The sequence below is a fragment of the Theropithecus gelada genome, chromosome 2 (assembly GCF_003255815.1).
Source record: "Theropithecus gelada isolate Dixy chromosome 2, Tgel_1.0, whole genome shotgun sequence".
Lineage (NCBI taxonomy): Eukaryota > Metazoa > Chordata > Mammalia > Primates > Cercopithecidae > Theropithecus > Theropithecus gelada.
The window spans coordinates 45,079,908-45,097,895 of NC_037669.1; the positions used below are offsets into that span (position 1 = coordinate 45,079,908).

The following is a 17,988-nucleotide window of genomic DNA, read 5'->3' on the forward strand; positions in this document are numbered from 1 at the left end:
GGACCACAGGGACTGAGAGCTGGGCCGGGTGCCAGCATGGCCGTGGGCTCCATGGGCTACAGCCCATATGTGCAGCTACATACCTGCCTCAGGAGGGGTTTGTAAAGTTTAGATGAGATGATAGTTGTGAAAGCTTGTGTAAACACAAAACACAACAGAGGATTTTAAATACATACGAGGATTTCTTCAGGGAAGTTGGAAGGAAGACAAAGAAGTCTTTTGACTGCATTTGCTGTTTTCTCCAGCTAACTTGTCTTCACGTTTAAAGTAGAATCCTTGCTCTACAGCTCAGCCCTGAAAGCTACGTCTCTAACCCCTGCCCAGCCCAGGCATTCTGAGTGAAAGAGAGCCCATCCCTTCTGTTTTGTAGTGGAAGTTCCAGAATGGACCTCCAGTGAGTGCTCTGCCATGCGACTGATGCTGGAAATGAAATGGCTCTGCAGCCAAGGAAGCAAGGATCCAGTTGGAGCCATCAAGGTCTTATTTCCCTGGATTAGGATCTGGGCAGCACCCTTGGTCTGTATAGATTTAGTCATTCCTAGGAATGTGAGATCTTCGTGGCTGTGTCGGTCTCTTCTACCACCGAGCTGGTATGAAAGCTGTGGTCAAAATCTAGTCGTTCCCACAGACTCAATCTGTTTTTTTTTTTTTCTCCATACCTGTGCATCTTCACACTTGTTCAAGGCTGGGATTCTCACAAGCGCATGACCTGGTCACACATGGCTCAGCATCCAAGGTGGCAAGACCGTCAGATGCTGTGAAAACATTGATGCCGAAGTTCTGCCTCCCAGAACCACACAGCAGCCTCAGAACTCAGAGCCCAGAGATGAGCTCTGGACACCTGATGTCATCTGGTAAACAACAAAACGCCACAGCAGCCATGCCAAGGCCACCTAAACAAGGGCTTCCTCTGCCCTTCCCAACCTCCTTGGCAAAAGGGCAGAGCTTTTCCTGCTGGACTCGGGCTGCCGCAAGGAAGTCTACCTGGATTTAACACAAGGAGGAGCAACATAGACCCTAATGCCCCCTCCCCCTAGTAACAGGCGAACCACTGAAACATCAGCTGCAAAAAGGTTATTCTTCCAGGTGCTTCAGTGGATCAGCCAATATTCTATACATTTAAGAATTCGTATGGAGTGAGGAGACCCATCCATATAGTTAAAATTTTGGGAATCATGTTAATATTTTACATACTCAACATCAAATACAATTAAATCAACAAAGATGAGAGTTCAAAATCTAAATAGAATGCAAAGAGCTACAAATTATCCTAGTTGTATTTCAAATGAATGTCATAACCATACTTAAAGTGGAAAAAGAACTAACCGGAGTAACTTATGAACATAGTACTTTGACTATGTATCACAGTCTAAAATAAAAACAACTGCAAGTAATATTAAAGGCCGGATCGAAAATGTGAGTATTTGTAGGAGTATGAATTACCAATTCTAAATCTGCTTTCTGTGAATTGTAAGCGAATAACAAAATATATTGAATAGGAGTGAAGTTTCTCATGGTTGGAGAAGGAATTCCAACTAAGGAAAGAAGAGAAGAATAACCCCCGTAGTGATGAATTGGAGACGTATTAGTATGAATTTATGGTTTTTAATATACAGAGACCCAGATAGATCAATGTACATATTTATATTTACATTCCTTCCCTCTGCCCACTTAAAGTGTCTATAAGGCCAGGCATAGTGGCTCACACCTGTAATCCCAGCACTTCGGGAGACAGAGGCTGGAGAATTGCTTGAGGCCAGGTGTTTAAGACCAGCCTGAGCAACATAGTGAGACCACACCGCTACAAAAAATAGAAAAATTAGCCAGGTGTGGTGGTGCGTGCCTGTAGTCCTAGCTACATAGGAGGCTGAGGCAAGAGGATTGCTTGAGCCTAGGAATTCAAGGTCACAGTGAGCTACAATCATGCTCCTGTACTCCAGCCTGGGCTGCAGAGGAGACCTTGTCTCAAACAAACAAACAAAAAAAAGTGACTATAAGCCAAGACATCCCAGTGGCAACGAACATACCTAGCACCCAGATCTTGATTTCTAAGAATGATAGATCATTCTATCTATCTTAGAATGAAGGATTTCTAAGAATGATAGAATGATCTATCATTCTTCACTTTAAGGAGCCAGGGCTCCTTGCGGAAGTTACTAATTCAAGGCTAGGGCGGAGAACGTACAAAATGAGTCTGGAATATCTTGTGCCAGAAAGTAGGGAAGTGCTAAAAAGAAAAAAAATGACAAGGATGTGCAAAAGGACACAAGAGCCCACTTGAAGGGGCTCCCACTAGCCAAATCTGGCACAATTTGGTCCTGAAAGTAAACAATAGCAATAGAATATTCAAGGAATAGAATAAGAATCTGAGTCCATATGGACATAAATAAATAAATTAACTGTTTTTTTTTTTTTTTTTTTCTTTGAGACAGGATCTTGCTCTGTCACCCAGGCTGGAGTACAGTGGTGTGATCATGGCTCACTGCAGCCTCAACTGCCTAGGCTGAAGCAATCCTCCCGCCTCAGCCTCCTGAGTATCTGGGATTACAGGCGTGTATCACCATGCCCAGCTAATTTTTTTATATGTTTTGTAGAGACAGAGTTTTGCACTGTTGCCCAGGCTGGTCTCAAAATCCTGGCTCAAGTGATCCTCCTGCCTCTGCCCCGCAAAGTGCTGGGATTACAGGTATGAGCCACCCTACCTGGCCATGACTAATCATAATATATCTATTTCTGCTCATTGTCACTGAGTGGACCTGGAGGCTGAGGGCTGGAAGAGCAACTGGAATTGCTGTAGTCCCAAACATATCCCCTTTCATGTTGATGTGGCCCTGGCCAAGGTATCATTCCCGTGTGGCAGCAAGAAGAGAAAGCCCTTCCTTACAGTGAAAAGCCAACGGATCCATATGGAAGGAATTAGGGGGTTAGAAAATCACCATTTTGCAGCCATCACAGCAATAGCCAGTTCTGCCAAGGATCATCAATGGATACTAATGCTAGTGAGTGAAGGATTAATGAGGAACAGGGTATTTCTATAGTCTCAAAGCATCCTCTACAAATTACTTATTAACTACAAAGAGAAATTAGTAACTTTAGAGTGGATTAACCTAGTGGACACCACCTTAAATAAACAGCCAAAGTTAACATCACCAACAACGGAACAAATGGAAATCACGTAGCTCCTACTATGATGTTCTGGGAAGAGCACGCCATCACTGCTGTGGTGTTCCTACCAAAAATAGAAAACCTAAATCTACCTGTGACAGATCATGCCCCAAACTGAGGGACATCACCCCCAGTTCTGCCTATAAAATATCAAAAAACAAAAATAAGAAAACCTGAGGACAGTCTACAAAAGACAAAGAAAGGCCAAGGGACTGCTCCAGATTAAAAGAGACTAAAGAGATTATCACAACTGGCCAGGTGTGGTGGCTCACGTCTGTAATCCCAGCACTTTGGGAGGCTGAGGTGGGTGATCACCTGAGATCAGGAGTTCGAAACCAGCCTGGCCAATATGGTAAAACCCCATCTCTACTAAAAATACAAAAATTAGCTGAGTGTGATGGTGGATGTCTGTAATTACAGCTACTCGGGAGCCTGAGGCAGAAGCATCGCTTGAAACTGGGAGGCAGAGGTTGCAGTGAGCCAAGATCGCACCACTGAACTCCAGCCTGGGCGAGAAGAGTGAAACTCTGTCTCAAATAAAATAAAATAAAGAGAGAAATTATCACAACTAAGGGTCATGTATGATCCTGGATTGGATCCTGGAAGGAGGTCTGGCGGAGAAGCTGGGGGATGTTAGTGGGATAACTGGCAAAATTTTAATGTAGAGTTATGGATTAGAAAATAGGATTTTTTTTTTTTTATTTTTTTTTTTTGTTGAGATGGAGTCTCGCTCTGTCACCCAGGCTGGAGTGCAGTGGCATGATCTTGGTTCACTGCAAGCTCCGCCTCCTAAGTTCACGCCATTCTCCTGCCTCAGCCTCCCAAGTAGCTGGGACTACAGGCACATGCCAGCACGCCTGACTAATTTTTTGTATTTTTAGTAGAGACGGGGTTTCACTGTGTTAGCCAGGATGGTCTTGTGCTCCTGACCTCATGATCTGCCCGCCTCGGCCTCCCAAAGTGCTGGGATTACAGGCGTGAGCCGCCTCACTCGGCCAACAATAGGATTTTTGAATGTTATATGTCCTGATCCTGAAACAGATATTGTGGTTAGGTAAAAGAAGATTCTTGTTCTTAGGAAATAGACTCTGAAGTATTCATGGATAAAAGGACATGATGTCTGCAAATCATTTTTATACGGTTTAAAGAAAATATATACATATGTATAGAGAGAATGGTCTAATGATAAAGCAAAAAGGCAAAGTGTTAACAAGTGGTCAATTCGAATCGACTTAGTCAAGAGTATGTGGGGTTTTTTATTGTATTATTACAACTTTTCTATAAATGTAAAATTTTGTCAAAATAAATAAATAGGTTGCAAAACATTATGAATGTATTTAATACCATTGAACTCTACACATAAAAATAGTTAAGATAGTAGGCCTGGGGCAGTGGCTCATGCCTGTAATTCCAACGCTTTAGGATGCCAAGGCAGGAGGGTCACTTGAAGCCAGGAGTTCGAGACCAGCCTGGGCAACATAATCAGAACCTTTCTGCAGAAGAGAAAAAAGGCAGGTGTGGTGGCACATGCCTGTAGTCCCAGCTACTTGGGAGGCTGAGGTGGGAGGATCGCTTGAGCCCAGGAGTTCGAGGCTGCAGTGAACTATGCTCACGCCACTGCACTCCAGCCTGGGCAACAGAGCAAGACCTTGTCTCAAAAAATAAAATAAAATAAAATAAATTTTTATAACCAACTATAATAAACACAAAAATATAGTTACAGAAAAAAATGGTATAAACCTCGACAATGTAAAAATAATAAAGCAACTATTAAAAAATGGAAATGAAATGAGAGAAATGGAAGGAAGTGTATGTGTGCCAATGTCCTATATTTCACATGGGAAATAGGAAGTAAAATGATAACAAATTAGGAACCTAAGGTATAAGGATATTATTTAAAGTTACAATGAGAAAAATTAGAAGACATGAAAACCAGAAGCCATTAGCAATGACTGCCACTGGGGAATGGAAGTGAAGGAAGAGGGAAAGAAGGCTTTTCGTTTCATGTCATGCGGTATTGTGTGAATCCTTCTCACTGCATGCATGTAGTACTTCTATGACAAAAACCCTAGACCATGCACAGTGGCTCACACCAGGAATCCCAGCACTTTGGGAGGCCCAGGCAGGTGGATCACTTGAGTCCAGGAGTTTGAGAACAGCCTGGGCAACATGGCGAAACCCCGTCTCTACTAAAAATACAAAAAAATAAGCTGGGCATGGTGGTGTGCCCTTGCGGTCCTAGCTATTCAGGAGGCTGAGGTGGGAGGATCATCTGAGCCTGGGAGGTTAAGGCTCCAGTGAGCCATGATCGTGCCACTGGACTCCAGCTGGGAACAGAAAGAGACTCTGTCTCAAAGAAAAACAACAACAACAACAACTAACTTATTTTATATTTAAAGAAAAAATTACCACATTATTAGAAATATTTTTAAACCAGAATGGGTTTTTTGGCTGACCTAGTGTTAGGGATACCATTTATGGCTATATGTCATTTCATTCAGTGGATGAATTCACCAAAAGATTCCTGTAATTTCAATTACATTTTAAAATGTATTGAATGAATGGAATACTTAAAGATGGTAAATCCTTTTGTAAAATCAATGCCTACCTCAACATTTTTTTGTGTATCTTTAAGTTTTTAAATTTGTTTTTGCTTTGTGTTATTCGTTACTAATAACTACCTAAAATTAAAAAGGAAAGTGACTCAAAATGAGTCATGGCTTTTTGTTTTAAGTTAAATTCTGTGAATGCAGAGACTCATGGCAGAGCAGGAACGCAACTATTTTTGGCTTAGTGAAGGTTGCTCGGCCACCATTGCCTCAAGTTAATCAGTAAGCCCCTAAAGCCTGTAACCAGGGACAGTGATGTTATTTACAGGATATCTGCAGATTGGGAAAAGAACATGCTAGAATTTTTACACAGGTGAGTGATTTTTACCACACTACCCTTTTTTTTTTCTTTCTGGCTGTTCATGTGGGGAAGAAGACATTCACACAGCAAATCAAAAACAGGCTGGATACAGTGGCTCACACTTGTAATCCCAGTGCTTTCAGAGGCTGAGGCGGGAAGATCACTTGAGGCCAGGCAAGGAGTTCATCACCAGCCTGGGAAACATAGTGAGACCCCATCTCTACAACAATTTAAAAATTTGCCAGACATGGTGGCACGTGCTGTGGTCCTAGCTACTTGGGAGGTTGAGACGAGAGGATCCCTTGAGTCCCAGGAGTTTAAGTCTGCAGTGAGCTATGATCACATCACTGCACCCCAGCCTGGGTAACAGAGTGACACCCTGTCTCTAAAAACAAAACAACACAAAACAAAGGGAATGTAAATAGGACCTTTCTTCCAAGCAGTGGTAAATGTTAAAGCATTATTGTATTAGAAATGCATCAAAGCTGGGTGAGATGGCTGATACCTGTAATCTCAGTACTTTGGGAGGCCCGTGGGAGGATTGCTTGAGCCCAAGAGTTCGAGATCAGCCTGGGCAAAATGGCAAAACCCTGCCTCTACAAAATATTTTTAAAATAGCCAGGCATGGTGGCATGCACCTGTGGGCCCAGCTACTCAGACCCAGGAGGTCGAGGCTACAGTAAGTCATGATTGAAAAAAATAAGAAGTAGAAGAAGCATCAAAGCTAGGTACTACCTCTAAAGACTTTTCACGTCAAGCACACCCACCCTTTGATTAAGGTGTTAAAATTCAGAAAGAAAAAATTTAGGAATTCGATTATACTTGATAATTATTGAAGAGCAAAAAGAGATACTGAATTGAATTATACTGAAGTATGTGTATTTCTTTTTAATTTAATTTAATTTTTTTGAGATGGAGTCTCACTCTGTCACCCAGGCTGGAGTGCAGTTGTTTGATCTCAGCTCACTGCAACCTCCACCTCCCAGTTTCAAGTGATTCTCCCACCTCAGCCTCCTGAGTAGCTGGGATTACAGGCAGCCGCCACCACACCGGGTTAAATTTTTTTTGTATTTTTGTAGAGACGGGGTTTCACCATGGTGGCCAGGCTAGTTTTGAACTCCTGACTTCAGGTGGTCTGCTCGCCTCGGCCTCCCAAAGCACTGGGATTACAGGCGTGAGCCACCGCGCCCAGCCATATGCATATTTCTCTTTATCCTACTACAATTAATTGAAAATGTTCTAGGAATACAGAACTGTCTAATGTTTTAACCGTTATTCTGAAGAGAGATATTTTGGTCAGAGAAAGTATAAAATGAATGAAAAAGTAAGCTAAAACTCAGTTACTCTCCCCTACAGGAAGCTAGGGTGTTCAATGAGGCCAGGTGGCCAGAGTAAAAGCACCACCTAATGGCACCTTATTCAAATTACAAGAATAGTACTTCAGAGGCATTACCATAGCATCTAGGTGTTCCTTGCAAAGCCCAGAAGATTAAATGATGGCAAATGCAGTATTTTGTCTATATCTGACTATGGATGAAATTTACCTTAAGGCAGTGAGAAGGTTTGAAGTTACCTAATCCCTCTATTAATAGCTAGGCAGAATGTATTAACCACGTTGTTTTTTTTTTAAATCTGTATCTAATGATGCTATGACAACTTAAAAATCTTGCTGACCAAGGACATGAAAAACCTCTACAATGAGAACTACAAAACACTGATGAAATAGAGGACACAAACAAATGGAAAGACATCCCATGCTTAGAATTATTAATGAGAAGAATTACTGTTGTTAAAATGACCATACTATGCAAAGCAATCTACAGAGTCAATACAATCCCTATCAAAATACCAATGACATTCTTCACATAAATAGATTTTTAAAAAAACCCTAGAATTTGTATGGAACAACAACAAAAAAGAGCCAGAATACGCAAAGCCATCCTGAGCAAAAAGAACAAAGCTGAAAGCATCACAACACCCAACTTCAAAATATACTACAAAGCCATGGTAACCAAAACAGCATGGTATTGGTATAGAAGCAGACACATAGACCAAAGGAACAGAATAGAGAATCTGGAAATAAATCCACATATTTACAGCCAACTGATTTTCAACAAAGATGCCAAGGACATATATTGGGGAAAGGACACCCTCTTCAATAAATGGTATTAGGAAAACTGTATATCCACATGCGGAAGAACGAAACTAGACCCCTATCTCTCGACCTATACAAAAAGCAACACAAAATGGATTAAAGACATAAACGTAACATCCAAACTATAAAACTACTAGAAGAAAACATAGGGGGCATGCTTTGGGACATTGGTCTGGGAAAAGGTTTTATGGCTAATATTTCAAAAGCACAGGCAACAAAAACAAAAACAGACAAATGGGATCATATTGATCTAAAAAGTTTCTGCACAGCAAAGGAAACAGTAAATAGAGTGAAAAGACAACCTGTAGAATGGGATAAAATATTTTCAAGATATTCATGCAACAAGGGACTAACATCCAGAACATATAAGGAACTCAAACAACTCAACAGCATAAAATGACTAATCCCATTAAAAAGTGGTCAAAACATCTAAATAGACATTCCTCAAAAGAAGACATACAAATAGCCAACAGGCATATGAAAAAATGCTCAACAGCACTAATTATCAGGGAAACGCAAATCAAAAACACAATGACATACCACCTCACACCTGTTAGAATGACTATTACCCAAAAAATGTAAGATAACAAGTGTTTGTGAGGCTTCGGAGAAAAGGAAACCCTTGTGCACTGTTGGTGAAAATGTAAATTATTACAGGCATTATAAAAAACGATATGGAAGCTCCTTAAAAATTAAAAATAGAACTACCACATGATCCAGCAATCCCACTGTATATACTTATCCAAAGAAAACGAAATGAGTATATCAAAGAGATGCCTGCACCCCCATGTTTATTGCAGCCCTATTCACAATAGCAAAAGGAGTCAACCTAAGTGTCCATCAAAAGATGAATGGACAAAGAAAATGTGGTAAATGTATACAATGGAAAACTATTTAGCCATAAAAATGAATGAAATCCCATCATGTCAGCAACATGGATGGAACTGGAAGTCATTAGGTTAAGTGAAATAAACCAGGAACAGAAAGACAGATATCACATGTTCTCACTCATATGTGGAAGCTAAAACAGTTGACTTCATGGAGGTCAATAGTAGAATGATGGTTATCCGAAGGTGGGAAGGGGATTGGGGGATAAAGAGAGGTTGGTTAATGGGTACAACTGTATAGTTAGATAAAAAGAGTAAGTTATAGTGTTCTATAACACAGTAAGGTAACTATAGTTAACAGTAACTTATTGTATATTTCAAAACAGCTAGAGGAGTAGATTTGAAATGCTCCTAAAACAAAGAAATGATCAATGTTTGAGGCAATGGATACCCCAATTACCCTGATTTGATCATTACACATTGTATATATATACCAAAATATCACATGTACCCCATAAATATGTATAATTATTATATATCAACTTCAAAATGTTTTAAAATCTTGCTGGCCTAGGAAAGACTGACCCTCCCAGACCTAGCCAATTCTCAGAGATAGCAAAAGGCTTAGCCATGAACATACCTTTCTTAAGCAAAATAACCAATGCTGAGTCTATACCTCCAAAAACCACCTCCTCATCTAACTCACATACCACACCAAGATTTCTCCTGACCCAAATCATTCCAGAGCCACGCATCTGGCAACCAGAGGCCACCCCTACAACCCAGAGCCCACTAGAATTGTTCAAACTGCCAATCCTAAGCTGTTCACCGTGCCCTGCCTTTCCTCTCCTGAAAAAACCCCAATAAAGGCTTTGGGCTGGGCATTCCCCTCACTCCTGTCTTCAGCCCCCTGAGCATCCCTAGTGCTTCCCCTGTGGCCCTGCGTGGCATAGTGTATTCTCTTTTCTCAAGCAAGGTAAGTAACAAAAATCTTCTTTCAGTGACATTGACCTCTCCATGTTCTCACCTCTGTAAGTTAAAAGCCTGCAGGTACAAATGAGTCACAGAACCCTGCCTAACTCATTTCAGTGAAGAACACTGTCACTCCAGTTTCTAGGTAGGACACTTTTATCCAGAAAATATCCCCACTCTATTTTTTACAAATACGCAGCATTTGGGGCCCAGTTGTCATTTTCAGGCAAAGTAACCAACGGGGCTATAAAATGGAAAGGTGGAAAGACAGAGGAGAAATAGAGGAAAGGATATCAGTGTGCACATGAAATACTTGTGCCGCATCTCAATCCTGAGAACAGGATCTGCCATTTCTCTCCAACTCCAGGAGCATTAGCCTCTTGTCTTCTGCTGCCTGTAAAGCTGCTTCTGTCCCTTGGCCAGAGGTGGTTTTATGGTGAAGCTAACAGCTTAAGCCTCAGGACGCATCACTTGGCATTTGGTCCCTTCCAAAGATTATGCCAAATTTTCTATTTGCAATTTGTATCCTTTCTACTAAAGACAGTCCATAAAAATGGTATGAGCTTCATGCCCTACAAAACCTGGGATAGTGAGGGGGTCATGGCCCTAGGAATCCCAGAAGCGAGTCCTGCTCTTCCACCCAACCATTTGGGCCCCAGTGTCCTCATCTTAAAAAGAGGGGCTTCAAGAGATAGAAATATGTTTAAAGAAAAAAAAGAGGGGCTAACAAGACCGTCTTGTCTGAAGTTCCCTTTTCCTTCCTCCTCGGCTGCATTCATTTCTCTACATCTACTAATAAAGCAATATGCTATTACCTGGCATGTGGCTACCGAGGCTCACTTTGCATAATGGCTTTTTAAAGATGTTAAAAAAGCCCTGAAAAATGCATCGTAAAAATAAAAGTCAGTTCTTAACCATACACTGGCTAATGAACACTCAGAAAATAAGAGCTAAGCTTTTGTAATGAAGCCGGACACCCATACTCAAAATTGGATGTGTCAGGGTCAACTCAGGGCTATGCTCTGGGGCCAGTAGCCTTGCTTCTAATCTGGTTCTGCCACTGTTTGTGTGTGGCTCTGGGCAAGTCATTCAACATTTGTGTCCTCCTGGACCCACTACTGCTGGAACTCAAGTTTCTGGGCTTGCTTCTTGACACGGCAAGCAAAGGGACTAGACCAGAGGATCTCTGAGGACTCCTCTGTGTCTTGATTGTTTGGTTCTGTTTCTATCTGCCTCTCTTGCCGGTGCCACCTCCCTATTCACCATTGCCCCAAAACTTGACCAGACTCTATCTTACCATGCCAAGCTAACTCGGGTAAGCCATCTAATTAAAGAGGAAAAGACAGAGAAAAAGTGTGTATTAGTCCGTACTTGCATTGCTATAAAGAAATATCTGAGACTGGTAATTTATAAAGAAAAGAGGTTGAATTGGCTCATGGTTCCACAGGCTGTACAGGAAGCATAGCAGCTTCTGCTTCCAGGGAGGCCTCAGAAAACTTTCAATCATGGTGGAAGGCAAAGGGGAGGCAGGCATCTTACATGGCCAGAGCAGGAGCAAGAGGTCCTGGGAGGTGCTGCACACTTTTAAACAACCAGATTTCATGAGAACTCACTCACTATGGGAACAGCATCGAGGGAATGGTGCTAAACCATTCATGAGAAACCACCCCCAGGATCCTATCACCTCCCACCAGGCCCTACCTCCAACACTGGGGATGACAATGAAACATAAGATCTGGTGGGGACACAGACCCAAACCATGAGACAGCAAGGGAGGAGAGGACACAGAAGGGAAAGAGCTGGGACGTTGCACAAGAAGACAGGGAGCAGAGTCAGAACCCAGGCAGGCCTCAGCGACCTGGAAACTCCTCCTCCTGCGCTGGGGCCAGACACCATGGTTCTGATGGGGAGCCTACTCCCACGGCTGGCAGCGGGTTTTTTCCTAGAACAATTAGCCAGACTTTGGCCTGCAGACCTCCTTGAAAAGGGTTCACATGGACCCACTAGTGCCACACTTCAAGTCTCTGTGGTAAAGCAGAATGCAGAAGAAAGAGCATGAATCTGGTATACTAGGTAAACTGGCTTTTGGTGACTTATTCTCAGGCCAGCTTCCCTTTTAAGTTGCTATTGAGACTCTCCAACCCTGAGAGAAGGAAGACAAAAGCCTCAGTCTAGCTGCAGGCACTTCTTGTTCCATAAGAACTAGGAGATTGCTGTTGTTTTTGTGTTTGTTTTAATATCTCCAGCAGGAGCTGGAGATTCTGGCAAGAACTGTCATTCAATAAACACCTGGTAAATGAAACCGAGTTTTCTCCCTATTCCCGACGCTAAGAGCATGAGATTCTGCTGGACTTCAGACCTCCACACAGCTTGTCAGCTTGCCATCTGTTTTTGTCTCAGGCTACCTGCTTTCTCCTGCCAGCTCAGTCTTCCTGAAACAACCAGATTGCAACAGTTCTCTCTGTCCAGTACCTGGCAGAGACAAGCACCCAATCAAGGCTCGTTAGCCTTCCATTCACATCCCTCTGCACCGGCTGTTTCTTTCTTAGTTTTTAAGCCCCAGGTTTCACAGCCTACTCCGCTGGGTTTCCGTGTGCAATTGGCTTCATCCAATCATCAAACGAGCATTTTACTCAGTGCTTGTCATGTGAGAGGCACTGGCCCAGACCCTTCCACATATGGCATCTCCTTTAATCTCATAAAAACCCTGAGAATCAGGTCCACTGACTCCATCACATAGTTGTGGAAATAGACTGGGAACCCGTGGGTAATTTGCCCAAGGGCCCAGCCTATCCAGCAGCACGGTCAGAATGGGAAACCCAGAACCCAGGTTTGAGTCTACCACCAAAGCACACAAAGTGCCTCCGGACAGAGGCCCCTGGAACAAGACTTGGCCTGCCGGCAGCTCGTTGGGTCTCCAAACACACACTCATATTCCCAAACCACTCCAGATTCACCCAGGCCTAGAAAGCACCCACCACCCTCAATAGACTGTCCACCCAGCAGGTTGTCTAGAACAATGTCCTACATTCTAGTGTTGGTCCAAGGTATGATTCTGGGTTTGAGACTCCTGCCTTAGGTCTTCCGTCTGACTCAGCTGTGCTGAGTCATGCATTTATTTGCCAATGGATTCTTTTGCTTATTTATACCAGTACCCCCTGGATTAAATACATACTCCCCACCTTAGTTTTATTATTAGCCATTTATATAACATAAGCTGAATGCTGACCAGGAACCAAGTACTATACCAAATATTTATGCAAATTATCTCTTTTAATTGTCTTCAATCTCTACAGTAGTTTCAATCACCGGGCAGTCATTTTGTAGGTGAGGAAATGGAGGCTTAGTGAGGTTACAAAACTTGTTCAAGGTCACAAAGCATTACAGCCAGGACTTGACCCAGGTAGCACATGCCCCCTCGACCACCACACCATTAACATTCAGATCTACAGCTCCTTCCTAGCTGGTTCACTTATTACTGACCAGTCTACACACACACACACACACACACACACACAGAGAGAGAGAGAGAGAGAGAGAGAGAGAGAGAGAGAGAGAGAGAGAGACAGAGCTACCCTATCTGGTCCTAAAATGATTAAAGCAAACCAAGAGTTAATTCATTCACCCTCCACCTAACTTCCAAGTGTCCCCACCCTTGCCAAACTTCCTGTGAGCTACTTTCTAATCACCGTGACCAAGAGAAGAGCAGGTCAAGACTGAAGGTGGCATGACACTCACTAGCCTGTCTTCCCACTGGGCACTGCCTCCTCATCTTGTGTTCTGCAGGCCCCAAATCTCCTAGCAGAATTTCTGATCCCCAAGACTGGAATACAATTTTTCAAAGGTTCACAGGAAATTTCTTGAGGGCCAGCCACTCCTAGAGTTCAGCTTCCAACATGTTTGCCACCTAACCTACTCTGTTCCCCCGCAGAGGTCCTTGATTTACCATCTGGGTGGCTTTCCTTATACCATTTGGAGCAGGAGGCACATAGCAAAAAGGATGAAAGCTTGGGACTTGGCATCGAACATCCCTGGCTTTACAGTGCTACAGTTCTTCTTCTGTCAAACCAAAATAATCATATCAACTTCAGAATGTTATAGTGGAGATAAATGAGGTAATGCATATTAAGTGCTCAGTATACAGTAAGTGCCCACTAATTGGTAGCTATTATCATTTTCTCACCCTCCCACCTGGAATATGCTTCCCAAGTCCACCATATGTTCCACTTCCACCATTACTTTAAGACTTAATGCAAATGGCAGCTCACCCAATTCCTAGCCAGGTGAGTTCAGTTCAGTAGAAGCAACACTGATGGAGCATCTTCTACACACAACCCACCACGCCAGGTATTGGGGATACAAAAATAAATAAGACATGCCCTTGAATTTAAGTTCACAGCCTTAAGGGAGACAGAAAAGAAACAGCTCATTTCAATGCTACCTAGTAAGTGCAGTGACACAGGATGCCGTGGAACAGGAGGGGTGAGTTAACCATCACGGAGGGCCCTGGGGGCCAAGATGAGGAGTCTGAGCTGAATTCTGAAGACAGTGAGAAGCTATTGAAGGAATTTAAGCAGAGGGGTCAAATGTACAGATGTATGCTTCATAAAAGAATCGCTTTAGTAGCAATGTGGAAAAAGAAGTTAGGAGAGTATGAATCATCCAATCAAGAAATGGTATCCTTAACAAGACAGTGCAGGGGAAGGAGAGAGAAAGAAAGGATGGATTTCTAGATCATGAACACCGAAGGCCTTAAAATTGGGCATTGGGCAGTGTCCAATCCTTCTATGTTTAGATATTAAGAGAGAAGGAGGCAACACAGAGGTCATTGTATCCATTACATTTTAGAAATCAACTCTCTCAGGGCACTGAGGACAATTTAACTTGCATTGTAGTTTTCTGTTGTTTGTTCAACTAACATTTACTGTCCACTTAAATACCAGGTCCTACCTTGGGTGAAGGTTTCAATGACAAATTGTCGATAAGAAGCATCAGCAAAGATCAAGGGAAAGATATAAGCCCTGGGGAATGGTGTGGTTTGGATGGAAGGTGTGGCAGGAAAAAGACGACGTGGGGAACCCGACTTGAGACTCACGTGGGGTCAGACTGTGTAGGGCTGAGGCTGGAGAGTTTGAGCCCTGAGTGGTGCACATGAGGAGACACCAAAGGTTTTAAACAGGGGAGAGAGGAACAGATGCTCTCACAGGGGAGAGCCCAGAATGGCTTATTTGCCTCCTTTGGGAATTCCTGGGGCCTCACGTTTTCCATCTGGGTTTCTGTTTCATGTTGGTTCTCTCCCCACTGGTGGGGCTTGTTCCCCTGTTATAAGGCTGGGAAACCCTCCTGCCCCTCTCTAGAAAGCAGGGCAGAAGCCCAAGAGATAGTGGAAAAATTCATGTTGAGTGATCATGGATGGCAAAGACCCTGGGTGTGCGTAGTTTCTGGATAAACACCTTAGTATGGTGTATTATTATTATTATTATTTCTTCAGGGACCAGTTCTCTGTTTCTGGGGAGAGCCACTTCAATTCCATATCTACAGAATGCATATTTGCCATAACTAATGATCAGCAGGAAGAAGATAAAGGAAAAAAAAAAAAAAAAAACAGCAAACACTAGGGCATCCAGAAATCCTTTTGGCTTCAGAACATAAGAGTTTTTTCAGAAATAAATTTACCTTCTTACATTGGTTTGATCCAGAATTAAAATGAGTTCATATTATGTGAGTCCTCACTGTGACTGTCCATGGGAGGCCTCTCAGGATGGGGTTTGGAGTTGTGCGAGATCTCAGGATTCAAAATCCACCACAGATAATGCCAAAAGTTTTCTGTACATCAACAGTTAATAACGGCTATAATATTTTGGCTATATTTTCTCATTAAACTGGATGACCAAAAAAGACTTTGGAGTTAATTACGTCTAAAGAGTGCACTGTAATGTTTGCATCCAGCCCACCCTCTGGGGATCTCGGTGCTCACAGGCCTCCATCACAGACCCAGCACATCCGGAGCCTACCTGCTGGGCTGCCTCGTGGAAGAGCTCCTGCACCTGGGACATCTGGGTCATTCTCCAGCAAACGGGATCCTGGTGATCTGGACAGGGAGACTGCTCTGGAAGGTAACAGCATCCTTGGTCAGGCTGGCTCCTCCTCTCCTCTGCTCTTGTTGTCCATCCTTTCCCTCTACTAGAATTGTTCAAACTACCAGGCAAGGCCCTGGCGGGGGAAGAAGCCTTGTCTGCCTCATCTGAAAACTTGGCCGGGTTACCTTTTTGGTACCCAAGTAGATCCTGCTGGTCCTTCAGAGCCCACCTGTGCTCAAGCGTTGCTGCCCTAAAGCCTCAGGCACTCCCAGCTCTCTCCTTCTTCCCTGAGCTCCTTAAATATGTGAGGGTCACAGCCCAGCTGCCCAGCCTTGAGGACACAGAGTCACACTCCTCTCCTGCCCTCAGGTGCCTCGTGAACCCCTCTCTCCAGGCGGAGGGCACCATGACTCACTAGACCTGGCTGCAGGTGGTGAGTGAATGTAGCTGAGCAGAGGGGAGAGCGGCCTCATATGAGGAGGCTGTCTTGGGGCCCTTCTGGAGCAGGGCCAGAGAAGGGTAGGGGAGTGAAGAGGGTGGGTGAGAAAAGGCTGGACAGGACTAGGGCAGCTCCTCAGTCCACCCCCAGGCACCCACCCCTTCGTGCTGGACCTGGCTTTCCTTGAGGGGAGGGGGGAGTTTGTACCCCTGATCTGTGTGGCCCTTCTCCCCAGCACAGTGCTGCAAGGTAGACGGGGCTCAGGACCCTTTGGAAGAAGGAGGAAGGGGGAGGACGAGAGCAAGAGGGAAGGGTAGAGCTGGTCATCCTGGGAAGAAGGCGACTAAGGACAGCAGCCAGCGCTGGAGAGGAGGGAAGGCGCCCGGGCACTAAGAGTGGAGGGTTGGGGGAACAGGGTTAGCCCAGTGGGAAGCTGGGAAGGCTGGGGGACTTCGTAGACTGCAGTCCTGCCAAAAGCCGTGTGACAGGTAAAGGTAAGGGGCCAGAGCACCCGGGTGACCCCGGCTGCCCGCGCCGCACAGAGCAAGGGACCCCAAGCTTCAACCCGCCCTTCCCGCTGCCCCGCAGAGCCCGCTCCTCCGCGGAGCCCCCACCCTCACGTCTGGGCCGCGCTGGGACCCGGACCCCTTGGTACCCCACGCAGACGCGAACTCCCACCCCGAGTACTGGGGCCACGCCCGTGTGCCGGCGCGCGGGTGACCGGCGGTAGGGGAGAATCCACCTGGGCGGGGAGGTGGGGGCAAAGGTGACCCCAGACCTGGCTCCCAACTGCGGGCCGGGGAGAGGAACTGTCCCGAGACCACCCTCTCCACCCCCCACAGCCCTTCCGCCCTCACCTGCTCCCGGGACAGCCAGCTCCCAGCGCCGGGCCCGCCCGGTCCCCGCCCCGCCGCCACGTGGCTGCCCCGGCTCGGCTGCACGGGTCCCAGCTGTCCTGTCCTGGCGGGGGCACCCCTGCCACGCCAGCACCGGGAGTCTGGGGCCCAGGTGGAGAGGCGGCGGTGCGGAAGCTTTCCCTCCGCAAGGGTCGGCCTTCGCGCCTAACTGGACAAGAACTTTCACCTGGGCAGGGGCAGGGCTGGGAGAAAACAGGGAGTAGGGGCCGCAAGCCCACAGGCTCAACGTGACCAGCCACTGCCGCTCCCCCCTCGACAGTGCCACCAGCGGAGGTGCCCAGCCCCGGGACCAGGGGGCTAGGGACAGGAGCCTACCCTGTGCGGCTCTGAGGAATGGCTGTGAGCACTGCACGCAGGACTGAGAAAGCCCGGGGTAAGCCCGGAGTGCAGGGAAACCCGCAACACCCTGGGCAGGTGCCGAGAAGCGTCTGGACAAGCTGACCGAGACCCCGGTACCGGGGGTCTCCATGTGCGCCTGGCTGCATGATCAGGACTCTGAGGGCATGGAAGTGCTTTTGCCAGG

At 45.1% G+C, this 17,988-nt stretch overlaps 1 protein-coding gene across 1 annotated transcript in view; it reads right to left on the reverse strand.

The window, feature by feature from the left end:
- SLC12A8 (solute carrier family 12 member 8) overlaps nucleotides 1–17,465 on the reverse strand; it is a 127,488-nt gene extending 110,023 nt beyond the window's left edge. The window contains exons 1-2 of the mRNA XM_025376334.1: nucleotides 17,406–17,465; nucleotides 16,044–16,138 (exon numbers count right to left, since the gene is read on the reverse strand). Of these exons, the coding sequence (XP_025232119.1) occupies nucleotides 16,044–16,094 (51 nt within the window). The 5' untranslated portion in view covers nucleotides 16,095–16,138; nucleotides 17,406–17,465. The remainder of the gene's footprint in view (nucleotides 1–16,043; nucleotides 16,139–17,405) is intronic.
- Between the last annotated feature and the right edge of the window lie 523 nt (nucleotides 17,466–17,988).